Here is a 13,285-nt window from a genome sequence, read left to right as displayed (position 1 = left end):
CCCCCCCCCCCCAAAAAAAGAGGCGTCCCGTTCAGTGGATGTCCCGACAGACTTCCCGGCGGTTCCGCACCGTTGCGGTGGGGTCCGTGTTTGGGGTCGGCGCCCTTCTGCAGGTGAACGTCGGCGTGCACCGCCACCTCGCCCTTCTTCGGCGCTTTGACGTACTTCTGAGGGAGCGGCGGGAACTCTGCCGAGCGGAACAGAGAGGAAGAGAGCAGCGGCGGCGGCGGCGGTTAGCTCGCCTGGCGGGTTTTCAGGTACCAACACGTCCGCCAACACGCCACGCCGCGACACGGCCCCTCCCATTCTTTCACTGCAGACACGCGATCGCAATCACGCTCTGACAGTAAACTGTGCATCGGGAGGTATTACACAACGCTCAAAAGCTTTTTCACTGGGACACAGAAACAAACCGTCAATATTTCAGTAAGAAGCAGCTATAAAACATCACTGCTAACTTAAAATACATAAAAACCTATTGTGTGTTAAGGAAACGTAGGAAGGGGTAAATGGTAAATGGACTGCTGAGCAACACAAAGCGCTTTACAATTGATGCCTCTATTCACCAGAGCAATTAGGGGTTAGGTGACTTGCTCAGGGACACTTCGACACGCCCAGCGTGGGGATCGAACCGGCAACCCTCCGACTGCCAGACAAGCGCTCTTACCTCCTGAGCTCTGTCGCCCTAGGGGCGCATTCTCATACCACTGCTTCTACCCAACACTTATTTAACAAATTTGCTAATGTTTCCTCATTTTTTGAAGTCTATTATACTATTAAATTTCAGTGCCTATTGAAGCTACGAGGCATGAGAATGGGGAACTAACACCCTCATACCCTCACTGCTCAAACTTCCTCCTGGCCCTTGGAATGAAAACACGGAGCAACGCTAACGTAGTTCCACGTTATCGGGTTTCCGCCTCGTCACGGTAGTCCTCCTTCTCAGCTCGGCCATTACTGAGCACACCGAACCGTTTGTTTTCCCAAACTAACGTCTCCGGGTAAGCGAAAGGTGAAAAGATAGAGAGAGAGAGAGAGAGGAAGTGCGGAGAGATCAGTGTGTTTATTTACGGGGGCTCTGACTCCACACACGCGTACGGGACGCTCACCCGCAGGTTTTTCGTAATCGGGGGTTTGGGACCCGGAGCTGCTGCTCTCCGACAGCTTCTGCCTCCTCTTCCTCACCACCCCGTCCAGGTCCGAGAAATTCGCTGAGAAGTCCTGCGGAGACCGGAGGGACATGCTCTTACTGGCCAACAGGGGGCACTGTGTCCCACAGCCGCAAGCACAGGCCCACACCAGGCCTTAACCTCACAACACAAACACATTTTTACACCCCCCCCTAGTCTGGAGTCCCCAATCGGCCGTGGGCCTGTCCCGAAGCCTCAGTGTTCTTCCATCAGTTTTGGGCAGTGTACACTCCCCTACAGACCCACGGGAAGGCGTGCTGTAACCCGCCACTAGTCTACAGCACCATGGTTACCGCACAAACACACAGGCTTGCTAGCCAGGGGGCGCTAGAGAGGGAGATGGGGCGGGGACACCCTGCTGACTGATAAACACTGTCACCCGGCAACGGCCCCTCAGCTCAGACAGACCCACAGAAATACAAAAAACTGAGCTCCCCCCCCCCCCCCCCCCCTTCTAATTTCAGAGGAGGTAGAGACAGCCGTTTCAGGAAAGAGTCTAGTAAAAGAGCCTCTCTATGCGCACATACGGAGCAGAAGGGGGGTGTGATTTGGGGGAGGGGGGGGGGGGGCAGTACTGACCAGCTGCAGGGACGCTGGCCGTTCCGATCTGAAGCTGCTCTCTGTGGAGGACGGCTTCGAATCGTGTCCCATCTTCTCCGCCTGGAATATCCAGAAACAGAAGATTACTTACGCTCAGCTTTGGAACAACGAGCTGTCTGTCTGAGGTATAAAACACGATCTGAAGTATTAAATGGTAAATGTAGCGTTTTCTTTTTGAACCAAAATCCCACAGTGAAATGACAGGTAAAATAAAATCACATTAAATTTGTAAAACCCTACGGAAGGGTCAGCAGTCCTGGTCCTGGAGAGCCACAAACTCTTTTTGTTTTCACCTTAAAATCAGCACCCAGTTCAGGCCCAAGTGTCCAGGTGAAGTGAGTTAACGGAGTTAACTGCCATGAACTGCTTTAACTGATTAACTGAGTGCTGACTAACAGCAAAAACCAGCGGATCCCCAGAGCCCTCCAAGACCAGGGTTTAATAAGGGGAAATGAAAAATAATAATAATAATGAACAGTGCTGACTCAGCACACCTGAACACCCTCTGGTGAATTTCTCCAGTGAAATTAGAGAGGGTTGCGCAACCGCCTGTACTGATTTATCACGAGCACGTTTTGAGATAAGAATCTAAGAGTGAGTCTAGGAACAAGGATTCCCAGTCCACAGCTTGGCAGCAAACAGCCAGTCAGCAGCACGTAACCATCATCTTCCTCCCCCCCGCCCCCCCCCCCATCAACTCAAAATGAAGGTTTAGCGAACAGCAATAGACTAGTGGAGCACAGCGACAGACAGATAAATAAAATAAGACTCCACTCAGGTTTAAAAAGGCGATGTTCACAGGTCAGCCTCCCTCAGATGTCAAAAAAGGCCCAGAGGAGTGTGGGTGAGCAGAGGACCCGAGAGGATACCTACCTCCAGGTGAGGGCAGACGGATTTCAGGAACTTGTAGGTGGTGTCCCGGGACAGGAAGGACACGAACACGTGCTGCGGACACACATGTTCAAAACAACCCCGGGTCAGAAACGCAGGCGAGGTTACCGTGAACAAACAAACAAACAAACAACCAAACGAACAAACAAACAAACAAACAAACAAACGACCAAACAAACAAACGACCAAACGAACAAACAAACAAACAAACAAACAAACGACCAAACAAACAAACGACCAAACGAACAAACAAACAAACAAACAAACAAACGACCAAACGACCAAACAAACAAACGACCAAACAAACAAACAAACAAACAAACAAACAAACAAACGAACAAACGAACAAACGAACAAACGAACAAACGAACAAACGAACAAACGAACAAACGAACAAACAAACAAACAAACAAACAAACGACCAATCGACCAAACGAACAATCGATCGAATGGGCTGCTTACCCGCTCGTCCGCTGTGGCGATCACCAGAGCGTTTGGCACCAAAATGGCTGTTTTGGTTTTTTTAATCAGGGTCACAGACAGCACGGGAATCACAATCTGTTTGGGGGGGGGGGGGGGGACAAAACAAGGAAGTCATCTCAGGGTATTAAACTGCGGCCTTTCATTAAAATCCCTGGCAAAAAAATAAATAAAATTCCGGAAACGACCGGGAATTCTTCAGAGCCGCTGCAAAGCCGTACCTTTATACCCCTTCCGAAGACTTTGGAATGGAAACAGATCCAGTTGTCGGAGACGTACAGCTTTCCGTGAAAAAGCATGTCCTTCTGCAAGGCGCACGTGTAACCTAGGGGCAGACGTGGGATTTAGGACAGAGTCGCTGAGGTCAGGGATTCTCCGGCCCGCAAATCAGTGTTTACCCTGGAAACACAGTCATCCTGGCCATTCAGCACATTTCCCCCCAAAGTCAATCATGAGCAAAGCAAAGCCGCCCGTTTGGCGTCTGCACACAACATACGAAACACAACACTGTCGTGATGGAAACTACTGCAAAATGGCTTCCATTACATTTTTTTTTTTTTTTTTTTTTTTTTTAAAGGAGTACCATGGTGATTTTCACACTTTCTCGGTTTTATGTGCTATTTGCACAAGAGGCATTGAAGAAACACAACGAGCAAAGTATTAAATATGTCCGTTCTGTATTTTTGGAGAAATATGTGTTTTAAATTCATCGTCCTATTTTCAACCGGTTGAGAAAGTTGTCATTTTGCTACGTCACGAATACAGTAACCACTCCCATTCCCACGCCCCGTAAAGAAATTTGACAGGACACACCGTCCTGCTGTTCAGACAATGCAAATATTTGACTAACGTTAGGTTCACTTAAATTTAGATTATTTCTGGTTATATTCATTTAGCTAGCTAGCTAACGTTAGCTAGCTAGGAGGTTTGCTTTCATAAGGCAATGTTATCGATAACGTTAGCTTGCTAGTTTGCTTTTATGAGGACGTTATAGTTGTACTTTTATCTTAACTTGGCTAGCTAGATAGCAAAATTATAATTGGATATAAGTCAACGTCCTTACCTTAGCTATCTATCGATACTTGATATACTACTAAGCTGGCTAGCTTTTGAAAAGTCTCCCAAAGAGAGCGCGTATCATGGGGGTAGCTATGGTAACGGGGCACGGTCTGTCAATCATAGCTAACTGACAGTTCTCATTACCACGCCCAGACGGTTCGGGTGAATTTTTATAGTGGGAAATTTAGGCTTAGAAAAATACGTTTTAAAGTACATTGAAATTACTAAAGAATAAAAAAATTATGCACATTTGTTTTGTTGTTGCCTGAAGACAACTGGGAAGTGTCACGTTCAACCACCATGGTACTCCTTTAAACAAGAGGTTTTCACAGAAGCACCCCATTTAATAGTGATCCAGTGCCTCTGCAATGAGAATCATGAGCTGTGAAGTGACATTGTCATCTTTGTGTTGGTGGCAATTACTCCGAGTTCTGCCACATTGCATCAAGACAGTCTTTCAGTCCGGCCTTCCTTTGACCGTGAAAACACTCTCGGCGCAGAAGGAAGGCAAAACAGAAACCGCTCAATAATCTGGAGAAGCAGCTCGGCACATGCGCCCCTGGGTAGCTTTAAAAAAATAAAATAAAAAATCCTTGAACTTACTCTGTTTCAGCAGTTCCTCTTTGCTGATCTCCTTGAAAAGCTTGTGGTACTGGCCGTTCGTCTTGGACTGTAAGGAGAAAAAACCCTCCGTAAATGACTGGGGCAAAGGGGGCAATTTACGCTGCCAGATCCGATTCATTAGAGGGGTTCAAAGGGTTTGGTAAACATCTGTGGAAATCTCAGGGCTTGTCCAAGCTCCTCAGTGTCTTCGGTACACTGAGTACATCACTTCAGTACATGCTCACGCACTCAGGCAGCTGCACTAAATTAAGAGCAGCGATTGTGGAGTCCAAATCACTCTTAATGTCTTCTTTAAATTGAGCACAGTCACAGGGATGGTTGATTGAGGCTTCACTCTTGATGTTAAGTGGAAAACTCCAACTTACACCCCCCCCCCGCCCCGCCCCGCCCCGCCACCACCCACGCCGCCCAGCCCCAAATTTCTAAGCACAGGGCTGTCAGGTGATTTCCCGAAGACCACATTTAGGACAAATCACCCCAGAGGTCTAAAATGGGTGCTAACCTCGTGCTAATCTGAAATTCGGTGAAGCCTGCTTGGGTCTGTTAACCACCCCCCAAACCTAAACCCAAACCCCAACCCATTTCCCAACAGAGCCTACCCCCCCGCCACCCCCAACCAGGACCTGTGAGACCAATGCCAGTGATCTTTCTTTGCGCAGAACACCTTAATTAAAAGTGTGAATGTGGGGAGTCATTATTTCTGCAGTGCGAACCTGGCTAGACTGGGCCTTTTTCCCCTCCGCCTTGGCTTCAGTATCACTGGGATTTTGCAGCAGAGGCGTCTGGTCTATAACCTTTGACCTAAGAAGAAAAAAACAACAACAAAAAAAAACAAGACAAAAAAGTCAACATATGGCACTGATTCCATAGCTGGAATAATATTTAAAATATTAAAGGTTCCCATCAAACAGGCATAAACAGCTATACGCATGCTTTGCATGGTAATATCAAATGGCAGGACAAGGTCACCCAGTTTAACATATGACACAACTAAGGTTATTTCATATCAAAAACTGCATTTAACAAAACATTCAACAAAAACGAGTAACTCCTTTTCAAATATATAACCTTCCTGCTCGCTTGATAAGCAATCGTGCTTGCTTTTCTCTGTTGTCCTTGTTTTTTTAATTTTTTTATTTAAATTTTATTTTAAGTAAAAAATTTAAATTTAATTTAAGTTCGCACCACCCTGGGAAGGCTTGGATGGACGCACACGACAAACAGAAGCAGACGGAAATGAAAACCAAAACCATAAACATTAAAACCACAGAAGGTGAACACGCCCTAAAACGCACTTACAAAAAAGATTGGGAGTCTGCACTATGGAAAAACATTAGCGTCATCACCACAACTGTCATCAAGTGAGCGAGTTATACGTTGGACTATGGAAATTCCTCTTAAACTTCCAAAGAAGTTCAGTAAAAAAAGAACTGACTACTAGTAAATATCCACACCCTCCTTGTGCAGTTCTGACAGTTACAGACTTCTAAGCACCGGGATACAACCAATGTCACACCACCGGGGGAAAAAGAAACCCTAAACTGGATTGCTGCAGAGCGTCTTTTGTTTGGTGCCGGCTACGTGCGCTTCATCTGACCACAACCGAAAGTCGGTTGGGCCGAGCTCCAGAATCCAAACAGCGGGACCGCAACGTAAACACGGCCCGAATCACACGGCGGACTAGGCCGTTAAAACGGGCCTTTAAATAGCCGCCTCTTATTTTGGCTCCCGCAGGTGCAGCCATTCGGAGACGGGAAATCAACATTACTCACTGTGCAGATAAAAAACCCCGAGACCACGTTCAACAAACAAAGCCTGCCGTCCATTAGTAAATATCGCGTGTGAAAGAACACCTGCTTCAGTAACGCATTTAAAAGACAATATGTTTTCCTTGATGTGGCTCTCTACTCCACAGTTCTAGATTTGTAAAAATTCACGTGTGGTTAAAGTGCAGATACTCAGCTTTTATTAAAGGGTGTTTTTTTAAAAATACATTTTGGTTTCACCATGTAGAAATTACAGCACTCAGTACCCCCACTTCAGGGCACCATTTTGGGACAAATGGCTTCACAGTTGTTTCTGATTAGTCAGGTGTGTTCCGTTGCTTCCTCAGTGCAGGTATAAGAGAGCCTTCAGTATCTCATCTTGATTCTAGGCTTTTGAGTGCCAAAAATAAAGCTTTAATACAGCACAGAGTTAAAGCTTTGGCCTGCAGGCCTTCATCGGAACAGTAAGTGTGCACCGTTCATTCGCCCAGTTAAAAAGGCTAGCGTAGACGTCCACAGGTGCATGTGCCTGACAGGTGTTACGTGCGACCTCCCTATAGGCCATATTCTCCATGGCCTTTTCAAATACTCTAAGTGCTGGAGTGTAAACACAGAAAATAAAAAACAAGACAATACATCGTGTGACCTCCACCCAACTGATTTCAACAGAAAGAAAACAGAACGGGTAAGTTATAGATTAACCTATACACGCAAACACTAACAACAGACAAAGTCGCAGTAGCCATAATTATACAAAACAGAGAAATGGTTTTATGTCAAACTCCATAAGCTCATGAGTAACGTTTATATATACAGCATCATACTGCACTCCCACCCCAGGCACGTGTGTGCATTGTATGTATAGGGGGGTGGCAGTGTAGTATAAAGGGAAAGGAACTGGTCTTGTAAAAGGTCACAGGTTCAAATCCCAGGTTGGGCACTGCCGCTGTACCCTTGAGCAAGGTACCTAACCTGGATTGCTTCAGTATAAATCCAGCTGTATAAATGGATGCAATATAAATGTTGTGTAAGTCATTCTGTAATGTATAGGAGAACTACACCTTATGACCTATAGGCTTTCATTTAATATCCCCAAAAGAGTACTAATGAAGGACTGTACCTGAGATGAGCAGTCTAAAGAGTCATTGTTAAGACCATTGTCAGGAGACCAGGTGTCCAGGCCTGCTTTCCCATAGCATAGTTAGACAAACGGTTCAGCACAAACATTGAGGCTTTGTTTGAACAGACCTGCACGTACTGTAGCTCTGGGCAGAGCACGCTCACGGCTCTTAGCTTTTTGAAGCTCTGTAGGTTCAAAAAGCCACACACAGGGGAATGTCATGCTTGGATTTTGAACGGGTTTCACGCAATCCCAGAGTCAGTTAATTTCCTAGAAATTCACCTGTGGACGGCACCACTATAAGCGCGCTGGCTCCGTCCACGCCTACAGGTAGCCCGCGGCAGCGTCTCACCTCTTAAGTGACGGCTTCCTCCGAACCTCCGGAGCATCCGATTCGGTGTCCGGCGCTGGCAGCGGGTCGGTACCCGGTTTTCCGTTTCTCTTAGCTCGATCCTCTCCGCCATTCTCTGGATCAGAACTGGAGACGTGCGTAAGAAACCACGAGCAAGGCCTCGGTTAAAAGCAGGTGTCTACTGCAACCCAGGTGCTGGAGAGCCACACGAGCAAGCTGATTTTTTTTTTCTCGCCTTAACATTAGCAACCATTTCAGACCCAAAAAAACAGGTGACCTATTTGTGTCACTAACAGCTTCAGTATGGCCAATTAAGTGATGAGCAGGCCTAATAATGGAAATCAGAACACCCCGCGGCTATCCAGGACATGGGCTGCAGACCCCTGATTAAAACAAACAATTGTCAAAGAGGTGACGATGGCAATGAATTGGACGCATTTGACACAATGCCTTGCAGGACATGGCAATGACAAACCTATTGTATAGGTTGACGATGAGTTATGGGACAGACGCAAGATTTTCTTGAGTCTTGTTGAAACGGTATAAGAAGCTAACTTGAGTGTCTTAACACTCGCAAAAGCTCACGTCCATTTGGGACGCAGAATGCGATGACACAAAAACACTGTCCACACCTTGCAGTTATATTTGTTTTTTTCTGCTTGACTTATTTTTCAGAGCCCAGAATCCCGGTTGTTAATGTGTGTTAAGCATACAAGAACTAGCCTACCTAACTCAGTGCTGTAGCCTAAATGCACGACAAGGTGACGTTGATAAGATAACTGGACTTGGAGAGTATGAGGCAAACTTATTTGCAAGCCAGCTGCATTAGTAAACCTTCTAGGCTAATCGGTACCAACCATACTTAGTTTTCATTCGTAATATTTAATTTAGCAAACCATCCAAACAGCTGGTATAGAATACGTGATCAACTTCTGAGTATCAACTCTTAAGTTGATCACGTAGCCTAGGTCACGGACTTCAAAGTGTCTACGGTACGTCATATAACTAACATATTACACATGTAAAGCCAAACGAATATCTTGTTTAAAACAAATAAACAATCTCAAAGAAATTATAAATTGTATTTCATTTATGCACGCCAAATATGACAAACTAAACATAAAGCTCCTTGTTCAGATAAATCGTATTAAGACATTAACTAGCTCACTTGCAGACAAGTTTAAACACCTCATAGTTTAAAAAATACACATCATTAAATTAGCCTACAGTGCATAAAACGCACAGAACGTCTGCTTGTGCGCCCCGGGGAAAAAATCAGCGAGGCAGAAACGCGAAGTAGCCATATAACGTCACAAACATTACTATAAGAAAATAGCTGTTCAAAAAATAATAATAACAACAAAACCAATGCTTTGCAAGCTAGCCACGTAAAAAGTAACTGCTTGGGCCTTCGTCAACGGTCAGCTAACAGCTAACGAATATCAGCTAGTTTATCATTAAAACTTACTTCGACTGTGTCGTTTTTACGTCTTTCTTGGCGAATTTAATCGACTTGACTTCTTCTGGCGTAGTTTGTGGAGTCAAAAAGCTCGTCGACGGCTCGGTGATGAGTACCATCTTGCTCCGGACTTCCCCGGAGTTTGAGACTCAGTCATTCGCTTCCCGTTCCCTATCTCTGTGGGAAAAGCAAACCGCAGTGGGGCTGGGATTTACACCGCCCCGAGGCGAGGATAATTTGGCAGGCAGGCCCGACTCAGGAAACTTGTACACGGCGAGAAGACATGGGGAGGGAAGAAGAGAGACTGCCGATAACACGTGTTTTGTGTTTTTATCAGCGAAATGACTGAGCGGCTAACTAGGCTAAATTCCACGATTTGGCTGTGATTAATTTAGTAGCCTACAAGTCTAACGTTATATCGATATCTCAAGATGTAGCTGATGTCATTCGCTATTCATTCAGACAACCCGTTATACAGGTTTCACAATACATGTTATCACAGGCAGTTAACTTTTCAAATCGTCTCGCATCTTGGGAGCTAACAAGACTGACTTAGCTGACATAAAAAATACATTAAAAAAGGAGTTGGCTGATCAGGATATAACTTTAAAGTTAATTATTTTTTGCAATGGACGCTAATATACAATGTTAGAATATCAGTCATCGCCGTGTAACAGCGATTGCACGATAGTTTCCTGATCTGGCTTGTGTAATTAAAACGTAGACCTATAATTACTGAAGTAGATACACTGACCCAACGCAAACTGTGAACCAGAAGAGACCTGAATACCTTGTAGCTATACAGAGATACTGAATTACCACAATGCGTGCCGCACCCGTTTTATTTAATTGAGTTAGCTGCAGTCAGATAAAGTTCTGCCGTTTCGACGGTAGGTACTGGTCTACGTATGAGCACGAAGGTTTATGTTCCAGTCTAAAATTAACATTTTTGATGAGCGCTAGGCTCCAAGTAGCTACACTGATTCGCTCCACAGCAGTGAAACAGCAGAACAGGACCAACATCAACATCTAGCAAAAACATGTTATTTCTCTTCTTAAAAGTTAGGTAGCTCGTAGACATGATTCTCTTTTTGGGTTTATAATTATATTTAGAGTTTAGGGGTGTGTCCGTCAGTGCACTACAGACATGCTACAGATAGGGGGCGAAAACAAGGACACCTTATCCTTGGATCGAGGGGGGCCCAGGATACGTGTGTAGGAGGCGAACTATTTTTAAATTGTTACTAAATATGTTAGGGGGTTTGATAGCTGCGGCCCTGACTTCACAGGTGAATCACAAGCTATATAAAGTCGTAAGGTGTACAAGCACTAGGAGGAAAACAACAGGGTAGCCTGTAGAGAAGGAGTGTCTTGGTGTTCATGTTTGTCATCAGCAAACACAGATTTGTCCGCTCACTGTATATACAGGTACGCACAATAGCAATAGCCCCCCCCCCCCCCAAAAAAAAAAAGTCATGTCAGCTCCAGGGTGGGGTGCTGTGGTGGGGCCTTCGAAGCCTGAACTCTGCACGTGTAAGGGCATACTATCCCAGTTACAGACTACATGGACGAAAGTATCTGGACACCCGAACACCACCCCCATATGTGCTTGTTGAACAGCTCATTCCAAAACCATGGGCTTTAATATGGAGTACCACCCCCCCTTTGCTGCTATAACAGCTTCACCCTTCTGGGAAGACTTTCCACTAGATTTTGGAACATGGCTGCGGGGATTCGCTTCCATTCAGCCACAAGAGCATTAGTGATGTTGGGCACTGATGTTGGGCAGTAAGGACTGGCCTGCAGTCAGCGTTCCAACTGATCCCAAAAGCGTTGGATGGGGTTGAGGTCAGGGTTGTGTGCAGGCCTGTTAAGTTCGGCAAATAATTTTGTGCATGGGAGTCATGCTGAACCGAGGCAAGGGCCTTCCACAAAGTTGGAAGCGCACAATTCTCTAGAACAGTGGTCTCCAACCCTGGTCCTGGAGAGCTACAGGGTCTGTTGTTTTTCATAGTGCATCTGCAGTTCATGAATCGATCAGAGCAGTTGATTACACAGTTAACTCAATTGGGTGCTGATTTTAAGGTGAAAACAAAAACCAGCAGACCCTGTAGCTCTCCAGGACCAGGGTTGGAGACCACCACTGTAGCATTAAGATTTCCCTTCACAGGAATTAAGGGGCCTAGCCCGAAGCATGAAAAACAGCCCCAGACTATTTTTCCTTGATCCACGATTTTTATGCACTACGTGCTTCAGCACTTGGCGGTCCCGTTCTGTGAGCTTGTGTAGCCTACCGCTTCACTGCTGAGCTGTTGTTGCTCCTAGACATTTCCACTTCACAATAACAGCACTTACAGTTGTCTGGGGCAGCTCTAGCAGGGCAGAAATTTAATGAACTGACTTGTTGGAAAGGTGGCATCATATGACAGTGCCACGTTGAAAGCCACTGATCTCTTCAGTACGACCCATTCTACTGCCAATGTTTGCGTATGGAGATTGGATGGCTGTGTGTTTGATTTTCCGCACCTGCTAGCCAGGGGTGGGGCTGAAGTAGGAACAAAAGGATGGTACTGTAGATACAGGACACGGAGGAAGAGGGAGTTTGTTGACGCTAGCATATTAGCTGCTTCTCTCTGGTCAGAGCACGAGGTCATGCGCTCAAACCAAAAGGAATTAGCATACAGCGAAAGGGCTCGTCTCATTGCCTTGGTCGTGTGGACGATCCTGCTGAAGTTCTGACCCAGTTCTGGCCTGGTCCTCAGGTCCAGCTCCCAGTGGGACTGCATAAAGGATTGTGAGAAACAGGAGTGCTCTCATGTGTGCAGGTTAAGGGGGGGCTGGGGGCTGGGGGCTGGGGGCTGGGGCCTCCCCCCCAGCAGCTGAAATGCCATCCTGGCATGACTGCAATCTGACCTCCCTCCCTCCATGGAAAACTCGAAAAATGTACCTTCCTTTCCTCCACTACCACCTCGTCTTCTCCGTGCCCCGTTAACCCATCTTTGTGTCCTCCCTCCAGTGTCCCAATATTGGAGGAGACAAGCGAAGCGAACAGAACTGTTTTGGCGAAACAACTTGAAACTTGTCTCCTCTCCTCCTTTCCTCCCCATACTCCTGGGTAGGAGACGAGTGGTAATGGGAGATTTGAGGAAAGGAGATGAGGAGTGAAGAGTAATGGGACCTTCCTGAATTCCACACATCCCCTTTTCCTTATAGATACGAAGGAGCTCATTTGAGGAAAGAGAGCTGAGGGAAGGTTAATGCAGAAGCACAAGAGTGCCACCTTGTGGTCAAACAGCAAATAGCATCAAGGTTCCAGATTGGCATGCAGAACTTCTTTTTTTTTGTTCATACTAGTGTTATATTTGCAACTGGACGTTTACTGTGTCCTGCTCTGGGACACTTCACAAATACAGGAAAAGATTATGTTTCGATAATGACTATTGGTGACCTGTTGGCTAGTGAGCGATGAGAAGTTTATTCAACATTAACCCAAGGAAGCTCAGGATGTTTTAGCCCACGGCTGCCCAGTCCTGCTCCTGAAGATCTACCGTCCTGTAGGTTTTCATTTCAACCCTAATTTGGCACACCCGATTCTAATAATTAGCAGCTCAACAAGAACTAGAGCTGTGGAATGAGGTGTGCTTTGTAAGCGTTGGATTGAAAACTTCTCGGACTTAGATCTCCAGAAACAGGGTTTGGCAGTCCTGCTCTAGCTGTTGAATGAGGTGCGCTTTGTTAGGATTA

At 46.0% G+C, this 13,285-nt stretch overlaps 1 protein-coding gene across 1 annotated transcript in view; it reads right to left on the bottom strand.

Annotated features, from left to right (window-relative positions):
- Positions 1-10,315, bottom strand: part of LOC118212158 (GRAM domain-containing protein 2B-like) — a 15,152-nt gene extending 4,837 nt beyond the window's left edge. Inside the window, exons 1-10 of the mRNA XM_035389796.1 lie at positions 9,551-10,315; positions 8,083-8,208; positions 5,558-5,645; positions 4,824-4,890; positions 3,383-3,486; positions 3,144-3,239; positions 2,664-2,735; positions 1,770-1,850; positions 1,110-1,221; positions 71-187 (exon numbers count right to left, since the gene is read on the bottom strand). Of these exons, the coding sequence (XP_035245687.1) occupies positions 71-187; positions 1,110-1,221; positions 1,770-1,850; positions 2,664-2,735; positions 3,144-3,239; positions 3,383-3,486; positions 4,824-4,890; positions 5,558-5,645; positions 8,083-8,208; positions 9,551-9,660 (973 nt within the window). The 5' untranslated portion in view covers positions 9,661-10,315. The remainder of the gene's footprint in view (positions 1-70; positions 188-1,109; positions 1,222-1,769; positions 1,851-2,663; positions 2,736-3,143; positions 3,240-3,382; positions 3,487-4,823; positions 4,891-5,557; positions 5,646-8,082; positions 8,209-9,550) is intronic.
- Between the last annotated feature and the right edge of the window lie 2,970 nt (positions 10,316-13,285).

The sequence above is a fragment of the Anguilla anguilla genome, chromosome 14 (assembly GCF_013347855.1).
Source record: "Anguilla anguilla isolate fAngAng1 chromosome 14, fAngAng1.pri, whole genome shotgun sequence".
NCBI lineage: Eukaryota > Metazoa > Chordata > Actinopteri > Anguilliformes > Anguillidae > Anguilla > Anguilla anguilla.
The sequence above is the reverse complement of the archived record's forward strand: the minus strand, read 5'-3'. Positions and strand labels throughout refer to the sequence as shown.